At 37.3% G+C, this 13,760-nt stretch overlaps 1 protein-coding gene across 3 annotated transcripts in view; it reads right to left on the bottom strand.

The window, feature by feature from the left end:
• The window catches only part of cacna1ea (calcium channel, voltage-dependent, R type, alpha 1E subunit a), a 106,152-nt gene that overhangs the window by 9,329 nt on the left and 83,063 nt on the right, over positions 1 to 13,760 (bottom strand). For 2 of the 3 annotated variants that reach the window (XM_008407908.2, XM_008407910.2), the window contains exons 25-40: positions 13,244 to 13,373; positions 12,532 to 12,591; positions 12,265 to 12,371; positions 11,649 to 11,660; positions 11,426 to 11,522; positions 10,429 to 10,589; positions 10,091 to 10,228; positions 9,126 to 9,327; positions 8,870 to 9,034; positions 7,012 to 7,122; positions 6,841 to 6,921; positions 6,561 to 6,746; positions 6,333 to 6,424; positions 4,998 to 5,172; positions 4,762 to 4,889; positions 923 to 1,019 (exon numbers count right to left, since the gene is read on the bottom strand). In XM_008407908.2, coding sequence (XP_008406130.1) covers positions 923 to 1,019; positions 4,762 to 4,889; positions 4,998 to 5,172; positions 6,333 to 6,424; positions 6,561 to 6,746; positions 6,841 to 6,921; positions 7,012 to 7,122; positions 8,870 to 9,034; positions 9,126 to 9,327; positions 10,091 to 10,228; positions 10,429 to 10,589; positions 11,426 to 11,522; positions 11,649 to 11,660; positions 12,265 to 12,371; positions 12,532 to 12,591; positions 13,244 to 13,373 — 1,942 coding nt within the window. Of the gene's footprint in view, positions 1 to 922; positions 1,020 to 1,758; positions 1,856 to 4,761; positions 4,890 to 4,997; positions 5,173 to 6,332; positions 6,425 to 6,560; positions 6,747 to 6,840; positions 6,922 to 7,011; positions 7,123 to 8,869; positions 9,035 to 9,125; positions 9,328 to 10,090; positions 10,229 to 10,428; positions 10,590 to 11,425; positions 11,523 to 11,648; positions 11,661 to 12,264; positions 12,372 to 12,531; positions 12,592 to 13,243; positions 13,374 to 13,760 lie in introns of all 3 variants that reach the window. The other variant, XM_008407909.2, reaches the window with a different exon arrangement.

Raw genomic sequence — 13,760 nt, 5'->3', positions numbered from 1 at the left:
CTTTCAAAGTAGAAATGTTTTCTTAGAATCAAATAAAACTTGGCTGACTGGAGCTTTACAAAACTGGTGATTGAAAATCAACCATCAGTCAAATTATGATTTTAAGCCAACCAGTGTAAAATGTCTAAGTGGTCAAATATTTAACATTTAACACAATTATCAATTATTTTCTTAAGATCAATTTGTGAGAAGCAAGGCGAGTAATTTGAATTAAATAGCTAAAATTCTATTTTGGTGATTACTACTTTTTAGGGGCAAAAAAAGCTACCTGAATAAAACACATGTTGCTGATAATTTATGATTTTATACTACATCAATCAAAACATTGCATTCTTAGAAAGCTATATTATGTCACAAAAAGTATCAAGACGATTTAGAGATAATTTCCTTTTTTCTCTTGTAATTCGTAAAACAAAAATCTAGCTTGGTGCAAGCTTTATTCCATAAAAGAGATAAATCTGCAATTGAGCGTGCATCTATATAATCCACACAGCAACACATTGGGACAACAAACAAACCGAAGCAACACACATCCGTTGCAGCATGCACATGCAGACTTGGCAACACAGGAGGCTGAGGAATATGCAGGAAAGGCGAGAGGACAGCTGACGATGGTATCAGGCATGTAGATGTTTAACAACTTTTCTCTTTCATGACCTCAAGCTGCCTCAGAGCTAACACGGATAGTCTCTCGTCAGATACCAGCAAACAGAAATGATGTCTTATTTCTCTGCCAAGATGCAAAGCAAACAGGCAAATTATCGCTGATGGACAAATACTTTGACAAGCGAATCTTTGTATTACAATTCACACAAAAGATGCTTTACTTTTCTGATGTCTGACACACAAAATAAAGATTCACTGCACTTATTTCTGGTGACTGAAATACATGGCAGCACCCTTTCTCTGGTGTTTGATCTACCTTATAAGCCACCTTGGAGGGGCATTTCTTGCCCAGGCCTAGAGGTGGCGACATGTTGGTCAACATCTCATACATGTCAGTGTAATGGATACGACCACTGGGGGCGCCAGGTAGCCATGAGGATGTAGATGGGGAAGAAAGGGTTAAAAAAAAACAGTGAGGGTGGGAGAGGAAGAGGAGGAAGAAGGGACAGGGATGGTATTGGAGGGGAAATTTAATAAAAGGGTGGAGCAATCAGAGGAGTGCATTCCCAAAGGACGGTGGAGGAAAGTAGCACAGGAGAGGGTGAAGGGTGGCAAGAGAGGAAGAGGAATGGAGGATATAAAAGAGAAAAATTATTTTAAGGCATTGCAAAACACAGAGAGAGCAAAGTAGGATAAATAAACCGGACTGCATTCTTTCTATGCCAATCACACAGCATAGAAACATAGGAAACAAGGAGTCCTTCAACAGGATGAGCAAAGAAATGACAGCCTCTCTGGATCTGGTCCTAAAAAATTACATACTTACCTTCTGTAGCATATGTGGCATTTGGGCGACACATAAACCCCAGATCCAAAAGGTAAAGAGAGACAAAACTCCCTCAGCTTGGATCAAAAGCCAACTTTGGGCTAGTCAAACTAAGATTGTGATTCCGAGCAAATGAGGGACATTTTGTGCCTTAGTACCCTGACACTGAAGCACTGTCATTCTTTATCCTGAGTAACACATCCCTGAAGATTGAGCAGGGGGGTGATAATCAGTGAAGGGATGTGAAGAAAGGAAAAGGAGGAAGTGAGGAAGGATTCCACGTAAAAGAGGCCAAAGGGACGCTTGCTGACATGGGGGAACCAAACCTTGCATGCCACCCTGTGGGGGCAGTTCTTTCCAAAGCCCAGAGGAGGTGAGATAGTGCGTACAACTTTGTACATCTCCTTATAATGGATCCTACCGCTGGAGAGAGCACACATGTCATTGTAGAGCACACAGCAAGGATGGAAAAGGCTCTGTTTTTTAAGTTTAAACATAACATCCCGGATAAAAAAGCAAAAAAACAAACAAAAAAAAAACATTCACTTTAATTTCTGATTCATATTATTTTACTAAGAGGGAATTTTGGTAGCTGCATAGTTACTTTGATTTAGAGCAATTATCATATTTCACACTCAGAAAATATAGAAAACATAAATAAAGAACAAACTGCCTTTCCATTTTTTTCAAAGCAAATATTGTAACACTTTTTTGACACAAAATGAGCTTTTAGAGATTGGCCTGTTAAAATAGAAAGAGCATTAAATTATGTGGAAGGTGATGTCACGTGTAATTGTCAGAACATATTCTTGAGATATGACAACACAGTAAGTGAGGGATAGAGCACTTTTCCTTCCCCCAAAGTTCTTCCACACAAGGAAACATGGGTGAGATTTGTGAAAGCAAACATGTGGATTATGAAATGATTCAAATTATGAATTTAAGAAGAGGAAAAACCACGGCCAAGCAACAAGGACGCACAGATTGTGCCAGTGCTCCGACAGACTGCTGTACTGGAGTCAGCAGCCAAACCAGCTGGACCAGTGAGGGTGTCAATTTATGGAAAAATAAATTTTCTCTGCTCAGAAAATGTGCTGTTTTGTTAAATTAAACCAACTAGCACTCTACCCAAATGTTCCTCCTTTATGCTCACCCATAACATTAAGCTGCAGCAGCGACTTGTTTTCTCTCAGTGACTGAGCCAAATGAGCAACAGACTGTGTGACAGCATTTTGACTTCCTTTCCAACAATATGTGTAACATTAACTCGAAGGGAATTTTAGGGACCATCTGGTGTGTAATTGTGAGTAAACTAACTTTACATGGAAATACAACGACAAAACAGTGTCCTCAAAGCAATATTTATTTACTGACACAGTGCAGGTGTAATGTCACAGGTGATTAATTTACCACTACAGTAAATTATAAGGCAGACTAGGTCAGAGAAGGTTTTAAATTCCTGGGCGGGGTGCCAGTATGTTAGGTCTCTAAGGTAATGCTCCTCAGGTTAAGTTTTTCCTGCCTTTGTCTTGCTTTGCAACAATAAAACATCGTCACATTCTGGTAACTTTTCTTTGCATGTTCAGCTGCTATGCCCGGTGTTATTTTCTTTAATGCTTTTTGACATATTTCTCGTCTTTTAACATTGAAGGGGAGGTAACTTTTCTTTATGAGCAGATCTCAGCTCTTTGGAGATCAGCCAGTGTGATGACCAGAAGACAAGAGAACCTGACTTGATACTGTAATGTCTTGACAGTTCCCTCCAGTCCTCTTTAAAAGTAAGATCTTTGGCTAAATAGTCATTTAAATAACTTCAGTGTAATGCACACTAATGCTTTTAGTTGCGAAAGAACAGCTTCACACATTCTGAGACGACAAACAGGTGATCCTGCTGTTGAGGATGTACACTGTTTTCAGGACAACAAATAAAGAAAACAAGAGAGAGAGTATAAACTTTCACTGCTCTACTGCACCATTATTACACCTATAATTTGGGAAAATGTCTTGAATAATCTACTAGTGGAACTAGTACTTTTTAATGATATTAAGGAATTATTTACATAAAACAAGGTCCTGCTCATTTTGTTCATTTTGTCTTATTTCAAGTGTAACGAGATATTTGCACCGACAACTCGACCAAAAATACTTTGTATGTTTTTGAGTTTTCGCTGTGTCCTTTGCTCATATTCCAGTATGTTGCTGAGCACAGCCCAATATTTATTATCGCTACTTCTGACTTTCAGTAGGAACAATTCAAACATTTGATGACTCATTTAGGGGCATTTTGTATCCAATTAAATTATTTCTTGCAAATAAAATTTGAGCAAAGCTGATTAGGAGTAGAACTGGAGATATTGAGAAAGACTCAGCTTGTAGGAGAAGAAAGGTTTCTGTAAGTTCTGCTCTTTCAGGAAATGTGGAAATAAAGTAGTAGTCATGCAGTACACCCCTGTGACTATCAACGCACTGTTTACGGAGTTAAGTTTTACAGGAATGAATTAAATGTTTTGAATAACTTCAGTGTTTCTCTAACACATGGGAATGACTCAAGGACATTCTTAAGTGCAACCCTTTTAGTAAAATCTACTTATTTTCTAATAGGACATTTGATTCATTTCTTAGCAGTTATCATCTTGTTCAAATGACCTCTAGAAATATTAGAAAATATATTTCAAAAACTCAAAAAAGCTTTTTTTTTGTCTAGCACTTTTTCCATTTAGAAAAATGAGGAGAGTTTAGAAAGAATAAGAACGTTTCATCCTCATTAAATTGAAACTGTTATATTTGGTTGTCTTGCTTGAAGTTTCCAAAATCCACTTCCAGGGATTTGGTTGTTGTCCGTTTGCTCTTTCTGTCTTTGCCACAAAGCAGATTGGTCAGAGCTTTTCCACCATATTGGTTTGTTTTTCTGTGGCCATCCGTTTACACAGTTGATTAGAGAGTTTTGGAAAGCAAGTGTTTGTTTCAGAAAAATTTGTGAGCAGTAAATATGATTTATCCATGCTTCATACACAGCACTGTAAATTACAAGTTGACACCAAAAATGTAATTCCTTTTTAACATTCTGAGAGGTTATAGATATAGTTATAGAAACTGTCTACTCCAAGTCATTGCTGCAAAAAATGGCAAATAATTAGGTCTACCACACAAACAATTTTTCCACTTGAGGTTTTGTACTCCTGAATTTAGATGTAAATAACATTAAAGTCTGATTACTTGTATCAGATGGGAGTTGATGAATTTTCTGTAGACCATAAGTATATTTAATTCACATTTTTTTAGAGGGTCTGCAGAAACTGGGATCAAACGGGTAAATAATGCAAACTGACCTGGCAGCTCGATCGTATTCCCCCCAGATTCGGACAAACTCGTCCAGGTGGTGTGGACCCAGGATGGACGAGTCTCTCGTGAGATACTCAAAGTTATCCATGATCACAGCCACAAACAAGTTCAGCATCTAGATGGAACAGGAGAAGATTAGAAGCTAATTGTACCAACTTCTCATAGAAACTCAAAAGTTTTCTGACAAGACAACCCAAAACAACACACAAACATCTCGACTTACCAAAAAAGAGCTGAAAAAGATGAAGGAGACAAAGTAGAAGTAGGCGAAGTCTGAGCCGCAGCCCTCCTTCTGGTCCGTCGTCAGGGCTGCGGGGGGAAGCGAGGGATCCGTTTCACACTGCTGCCCCCCCAGACACGACAGCATGATCTCCTGCCACGACTCCCCCGTTGCACTCCTGGTTACACAAAAATCACAAAATATGAGGAACCGTTTAGATCCCACTGTGTAAATCACAGATTGATCAACGTTATCACGTCTGTCATTTGGAAAGTTCAACCCAAAGATCAAGGAAGATCCACATTATATCTATGATTCTAAATGTCAGGCTTGTAGTAGATTTTAAAGTGGTGCTTTAATGTTTGGATTTGTTTTTTTTACATTTTGTGAAAATGTGCCTATTAAATGATGACATAGGAGCCCAGCACAACGGTATCTCTGGCATCATGTTTCGGAGCTATCCTGGTGAATTTGATTCTCACATCAAAGCTGTGAATCGATCTGATGTGTTCACACACATTTTCTCTCCTTGGTCATCACTGGAAATGCTGCTGTGATGAAAGAACAAGTGGTGCCTCTTTGCTTGGAGCATTGCATTTTTCAGAGGGTGAATTTTCGAGAATAAATACGTTTAATGGATATTTTTATGACCACAGAACAACTGACAAACTTAGAGCAACAAACATTCAAATAACATTTGTATTGTGGTTAGTTGCATATCAACTTCTCATGTTTAATAAGCATACTTTTTTTTTTTATTTTATTTTGTATGAATCTTACAAATGGATAAAAGTGGACTTTGAGGCAAAGTTTTTGAAGTACAAGAAAACACCTGACTGAATTTCTTTTGCTCGGCTTTTTTACTTCACAATTTAATTTTTTATTTATCTATTTTAGTTTTAATCTAATTGAATTCTATTTTGTTTTATTTTATACCTTAATTTTTCTGGCCATGATTAAGCCAAATCAATACCATAGCTAATAATGGGTGCCTTTCTAACACCCATTGGGTGGCATTATAAACATGATCGATACATCAGATTTCCCTACACTGTGGGAGGGAAAACCTTATTTTACATCACTGTGGATGTCAGAAATTGTGACATCCAACAGGGTCATAAATTATGACATCCATTATGACATCCTTGGTGAAATTACTTGTATGAATTCATAAATCTGGATTTCAGGTTTATGCACACTTTTGACATAGATCCTACATAATGTTTTATAAATGAGAGCCCTGCTTCAATTCAAATGCAACATAATGGGTCAGAATAATGATTATTCAGATTAACCCCCCCCCAAAAGAAAAAACTTTATAAAGTAAAAGTTTCGTACCTGAACAGCAGCATCAGGGCACCTAAGAAGGTTTTAAAGTTGTTGTGTTGGTTAATGTGAGTCTCTTCATTCAGTCTAATGTTCCCAAACACCTGGTTTAAACATAAACACACAAAAGACAAGGAGATCATTGAAACTCATGAGACGTTATATAAACTCTCCCATTTTACTTTAGCATGAAATTGTGATTCGTTGGCAGACATTCGATAAAGCCTGTTTACTTCTGACCTGCATGCCAATGATGGCGTAGATGAAGAAGAGCATTGCAATGAGCAGGCAGACATAAGGCAGCGCCTTGAAGGACTGAACAAAAGTCCAGAGGAGGATGCGGATGGTGTAACCCTGCCTCAGCAGCTTGATCAGACGAGCGGCTCGAAACAGCTTCAAGAAACTCATGTTGAACGTGTCAATCCTCTGGCAGCGGCGCAAAGGAAAGAGGAGACAGCCTGTTAGCAGCACAATCATGACATATATCTGACTCTTAAACTACAAGGCATAATGAGATCACCTGCAAGTCAACCACAATCTCAGTTATGCTGCCCAAGACGGTGATGAAGTCAAAAATGTTCCAAGTGTCTCGGAAGTAGTTCTTTCAAAACAGAAATCAAGACGATGAGGCTTTTGCACAGAAAGTTTCATAAATTTCACGTCAGGCTACACTGTGGTTCTTTTCTCTCACCAGAAAACCAAAAGCCAGGATCTTCAGAACGCACTCGATCGAGAAGAGCACAGTAAAAGCTGTGTTTAGATGCTTCAGGAAGGCGTCGTATGCAGGCGGTGCAGAGTAATACTGCAAACACACAAAACAAGACAGTGCTCTTAATCTATAATTCAAGTCTTGTTTGTACAACAAAGAAGACAAAGCTGGAGTATTCCCAAGCCAATTCACCGCAGGTCAACGTTCCCACTGATATCTGGGTGAACTCCAGCCATGCACCCTGCAGATCTACAGTTTGATGGAAGATTCCTCCAGACCCATAAATAGCGCCTATGTCTCTGCACCTCTCATCTGAGGCGCTATAAAAGGAGTCATTCCTCCGGGGGCCGGCAGCCACAGTTAATGAGGTCATGTTAAATAGCAGCGCCTGGACATTATAGATCAATATTTAATAGAGGCTGAGTCACTGAGCGTTTGTCTGTCTGTGTGTCTGAGGGGCTCGGGAAAAGGCCACAGCAGGAAATAAATACTGATGAGGGAAGTGTGGGAGTAAACATCAGTCAGCCGGTCCAAATGCAATTATCGCAATGTGCTGAGGTGATACTCTGACACCAAAACATACAAGTTTGTCGATTTTCTGGAAACCTAAGTGCCAACCGTGGGAAGATTATTGTAAGGAGTCGGGACGGAAAGAGAAAACAATAAGACGTCCCTTCATGTATCGCCAAAGCTGTGTTCTAATTTAATAAAAAAATTGAATAAAATAACTTTGTTCTTTGATTTCTTTCAAAGAAAAGCTTAAATGATGAAAGGATTTACAGAAATAAACAAATATCAAAGGGAGAACTTTACAGCTCAAAACAAGATGAAGACGGAGCTCATTAATGCTTATCTTGCTACAATCCACAAGTTGTGTAGGAAATCTACCAAAACCCCCCAAAACCTTAATCCTTATTACACAATTTAACCAGATTAAAAATGTTACAGGACAAATCTGTTATCTAATTGCATTGTAACCAAAAATTGCTTCAGTTATTAGTTCTCAGTTGATATCAATTGAATATTAATAATCATCTTGCATTGTAATCTATTTGATTCGGTTGAGAAAGGAGGAAGACAGATTGTTGTTCAACATAAAAAAATAATTGTCTTGTTTATAGTTATATCAAATCATTACATTTTAAGGATCTGGTGGGGTTTACATATTAACAAAGCTTTTAAGTTTAAAAGATTAAGTATTTGGTCTGTGTAAGTTCTGATTCCAACCTTCAAGATACTATAAAAAGCAACATAAACATGTGTAATACAATAGTTTTAACTGTTTTTCCAAGATGCAGCATGAAGTTACAAAATGTGACCCGTTGTAACAAAAGAAATTTGTTGGATGCTCATCCAATATGAACAGATTTTAACTTATTACATCAAAAATAAACGTAGTAGCTTCTTTGTTATTCCATAACATATTAAAACGTTATGACTCTGAACGATTGTTTTACTACTGTTTTGACTAAAGTTGTACCAAATGCTGATGAGATAAATCTTGTATTCTCCAAAAACACTTAAAGTTTGACCAGATTTTCTGCAGTAAATACATAATTTAAATAGTAAACAACTTGGGTCCCAGCACAGAGCCTTGCAAACACCACTAATTATTAAATATTAAAACCCATTACAAATATTTAAATAACTTCTTAGCCAACAATTTGTCACCGCAAAATGATTACCCGTAGTTGCTGCTTTATTTTCTCTATCTTTGGCACAGTTGGGGATTTTTCTCTGAATCTATACTGATGAAAATCAATATCAGCATCCAGACAAGTAACTTTGACAACTGAGGCTCCATTTTAGAAAGTTATCGCTTGTTATTTTCTATGCTCACCTTCATCATCAGGACAATGGTGTTGAGAGCAATCATGGTCAAGACTGTATACTCAAATGATGGGGACACCACAAAATGCCACAGACGATACTGGAACGTGTGCCGGTTCTGTGGCATGTATCGAGTCAGGGGCTTCGCGCTGATGGCAAAGTCAATGCACGCTCTCTGAAATCCAGGACAAAGAGAAGTGTTGACAGACAGAGAAAGAAAAAAAGTACAAGACCTGAAGTTAACGTTTGCATGTCAGAGAGCTTACTTCATTTTTCTCGAGGCTGCACTCCTCCATCATCTTATCGCCCTGCTCTTGGAAGGTGATGATGATGAGAGCCACGAAGATGTTGACGAAGAAGAAGGGGAAGACAACAAAGTAGATGACATAGAAGATTGACATTTCCATCCTGTTGCCGTGACTTGGACCCCTGTCTTCTTCTGTCACATCTACAGAGTGCTGCAGAACCCTGGAGAAAGAAGAAGAACCGCTTACTATCAACTTTCAATAACAATAATGCAAAAAATTTAAAAATAGTTTCAGGCTTAGAAACTTTTATTCAGAAGTATCTGTTCTCTGGGAAGCAAATCTGTTAGTTACCGTGAATGAGGGATTTGTTTTATTATTAGGTTTTTTTCCAATTACCTACAAATACACAATGGTGTCTTCTAATTTTAGTGTCTCCCAACCTTTGATATTTGTCTGAAACGCCGATTGGATGTTTTTTGTTTTCATCTGACGGCTGCCAAAGAGTTCACCATTCTGGCAAACAAAGCTATTTCAGTTCTGCTCCCTTTCCCCACAAGCCATCTAAGCAAACTGGGCTTTTCAAGCATGACAACCTAAAGACAAAAATAGAGACTTGGAGCTGTTGAGGAAGATCTTCCAGTGCGACATTCTTCAACTCCTGCACATATTTTCTCTTTATGTTGAATTGAACAGGCACAAGTTTCACACTGAGTAAGTAAATTGTAATCAGATTTTCCAATATATTTTTATCTATTTGTGACATTTCTGTTTTAACATGCTTCTAACTCGAAGCAAGTTAGAGGAAAGTTTGAGAACGACTGCTCATATTTTCATAATCAAAGCCATATTTAATTGTTAATAAAAACATGTCCCAGATTATTAAGGTTACAACACAATGGCCTGCTTAGTAGAGAAAAGTGATGTGTGGGATTGCGTTTTGTGAATTTTCTCATGAATTGGCCAGAATCCAGTGGATCACTCACTGAGGCCAGCCCTCTCCAGTGGAAACAGTGAAGAGTGTGAGCAGAGCCCAGATGACGTTGTCGTAATGAAAGTCGTGCCTCTTCCAGTCTCTCTTTTTCACCTCTTTTTTATCCTTCCCATAGTCGATGTAGTAACCCCTAAAGAGAGGGAATAAAATAGTTGAGCTTCTCATCAAAACTCGAGTATAAATGTACTAAAATGTACAAAAAAATAGAGAGTAGGCACAGGGCCGTAAACATTGAAATGTAATTGAAAATCAGAAAATGTAACGACAAAGAAATTGTAGTAGTAAATTGGAAATTTGGATGTAAAGAGGAAAAATCTAAACTTGGATTACTGGCAGTCTTTCTCCGTGTCCTTTGAACTGTCGGTGCAATAGAAGAACTTCCCCTTGAAAAGCTGCACAGCGATGACGGCGAAGATGAACATGAAAAGCTTGTAAACAATCAAAATGTTGAAGACGTTTTTCAGAGACGTCACCACACAGTCAAACACCGCCTGAAAGAAACGGAAAAAAGATGTAAAAAACATAAAGATCAAGGATGAACTTTGGTTCAGGGTTGCAGACGCTGACAACTTATTTTCACCGTATTTCACATGATTGACTTGTGACTTAAAGCCTTTTTAAAAAATATATTTTTCATTTCAATGTTTTTCATTCATAGGTCCGCCTCAATAGTAGGCAGCAAAACTCAAACATTTGACCTGATTTTAAATATATAAGCTTAAAATTCAGAAAATAAGTAAATAAATAATAATAATGATGCATTTTATTTGTCAGGATCTGTCAAAACACCCAAAGACACTTTATAAAGTTAAAAACACAAATTAAACAGTAAAGAAATGGATACAAGATACAAAACCGCAAAAATAACAACACCATTAAAGTGATAAATGAGTTATTAACAATGCCTTTATACTCCACTGCATTCTACCATTTTAACATATTTGTTTTTTTCCACAATTGGCTGAAAATAAGCAACTCATTCAATGATTTAAAATGTAAAGTTTTGAGTAAATAAAGAATAAATATTGTGGATCAAAGAGTTTTCCCTCTTTTATGCTGTTTTAATTCTTGTTTGTTAATTTGACTTAACTGAATATGTTTATTGATTTATATTTTTTTCTATACCTTATAAATATATCCAGATTGAATGATTTAGCCAAATTCTCTTTCAACTTTTTAAAGATAAATAGGCAGAATAGGATAGGAGCTGGTGTGTGTTTCCAATTTTTTATACTTTTTATAAATTTTTTCCTGTTGAATTAATCTAATTGAGCATGAATAAATTGAACAGGTCTAACAGCGCAAACAAAGACAGGCCCAATCTAACCTTGAGCTTAGGAAGTCGTTTGATGGTCTTCAGAGGTCTGAGGACACGCAGCACTCTCAGAGATTTGATGGTCTTTATGTCTCGTCCTTTGTTGTTTCTGAGCAGAAAAACGCAGTGTTATCACACAACTTCTGCATTACGCAAACATTTCAGCTACTAACGCTTGTCTCAACTTGTAAAAGCTTGTGTTTGCTCAAAATTATTTGCTAAAAGCTGCTTTTACCCCATCACGTTTCTATGGGTTGGTCCCACAGAGGGCATCGTCAAAGAAAGAGAAAAACATAAGTGGATTAATTACACAGCTACAGTTACAAAGCAATTGATAAATAGAAAGAAGCAAAAAAGTCTTTGTGCAGAACTTAATGTGGTTTAAAATTGTTCACGTTATGCTGATTTGTATGTATTGTATGTTCAGAATTCTAGTCGAAAATTTTAAATACTTGGTTTACATATGATAATGAAAACGTTTCTTCTTTACACATTTATACATTGATTTCTTGTACACTTACAGCATGAGTGAATAAGTCCTTTTAGCTATCCTAATGGGTTCAATATAAATACATACAGTCAGAGCAAGGATTGGTCTGTTCACTAGAGAGTATTTCTCAAACGTCTTCAGAGATGCATCAAAAACCAAATTGGCAGGACGATCATATAAGGCGTTCCAGGCATGTTTGACGATGAGCTGATGCTGATATTACCCTTTAGAAAAGAGTTTTGCATTCGTGACTCTCTTGTCTAACTTCATAAAAAGCAATAACAAAGTACAACCTCCTCAAAGACATGTAAACAAAGCCGGTCAACTCAGGACGAGTACAGGACTAGATCATGCGACCTACGTGAGGGCAAAGGCCACCAGTGCTCCCACCACAACGATGAAGTCCAAGATGTTCCACAGATCTCTGAAGTAGGAGCCGTCATGGAGGATCAGACCCTGGTGAATCATCTAAAGACCACACACAGTCACATCATATGAGATCTTGGTGATTTTTTAGCCAAAAGCTGAATGGGATTTGATTTTTTTTAGACTCACTTTTTAAGTTACTAAGACAATTTAGCCTCATTTTGCCCAGACAAATGTAATTTTAAATTATCAGCTTGCTCACCTTTATGATCATTTCAAAGGTAAAAACTCCGGTGAACACGTAGTCAAAATAACGTAAAACCTGTAAAAGTCAGACCAAGATGAGAACAGATGAAAAGACTATCAGGAACATTTTAATTCAAGTTAATACTATAAGCCCAGCTAACAACCTCAGTTTGGACATTTAAATTTTTTTTTTCTTGAATATATTAATTAGGTCAATTTTCCTCACAATATTTGGATCATCACATATAATCAGTCGGATATGAATTCCTAATTTCAGCCATTTCTTTGGTTTCTTTTCACCACCTACTTAAAAATACTGATGTTAGAATCAGATTTGGAGCAAAAAGCATCAACACCATGTTTATGTCTCCCTGCAGTGTTTCTCTTTACAATCTCATTGCTCATCTTAAAAGTTGTAGCTCGCTTTGAAGCTAAACACAGAGTAAACTTCAGATCCAGTTTCAAAGTTGTCCTACTATAAACAAACCTCACACACCTCTGGCACTAATACAGCCAATCAAATGTTGTTGTTGGCATGCTAGTACAAGCAGAAGTTTCTGGTGACTTCTTTTTAATTAACAAGCCATCTATTTTTCAATGTTTTCCTAACAATATTAAAAGTGTTACAAATGATGTGTTAATATATTTCAGCTAAAAGAACTATTGGATCCATATAAAATGTTCAGAGTGTCTCACAAAGAGGATGTTTGCACTGGAGCGTGTCGAACCTTATTCCAGTCTGATGATGTGGCTACAGGGTCTTCTGCAGCCAGCGCTATGCTGCTAGCAGCTATTACCAGCAGGATGCACATTTCAAAGTACCTGAGGTTCACCACATAATGACATGCTCGACGCATCCTGGTGGGAAAAAGAGGAGACTGTTAGAGTAAATCTACATCTTTAGCTAATAGGGAGCATGTGAACTCATCAACAGGTACAGCAGAATTAAAGAGACAGAGATATAGTTTAAAAAGAATCAACATGTATTATACAAGATGAAAGCGATGATGATAACTTTGTTAGTTTGTATCAGATATTTACGTAAATCATTCACTCACTGATTCAGCTCTGCCTATTTACTGGGAATTAAGTTCACTGCCAAGTTGCTAAGCAACCAATTAACACTTTGTGGCCTCTGTCCAATCACCAGCTTTATTAACCTTCTCAATTAACCCTTCAAAGTCAAACAGACATATTTTTTTTATTCTTGATTATCTCCTGAACAATTTATAAGTCTTTATTAAA

This window comes from Poecilia reticulata, linkage group LG4, assembly GCF_000633615.1.
Source record: "Poecilia reticulata strain Guanapo linkage group LG4, Guppy_female_1.0+MT, whole genome shotgun sequence".
In the NCBI taxonomy this organism is placed as follows: Eukaryota; Metazoa; Chordata; class Actinopteri; order Cyprinodontiformes; family Poeciliidae; genus Poecilia; species Poecilia reticulata.
This window is presented reverse-complemented; position numbering and strand designations above follow the sequence as displayed.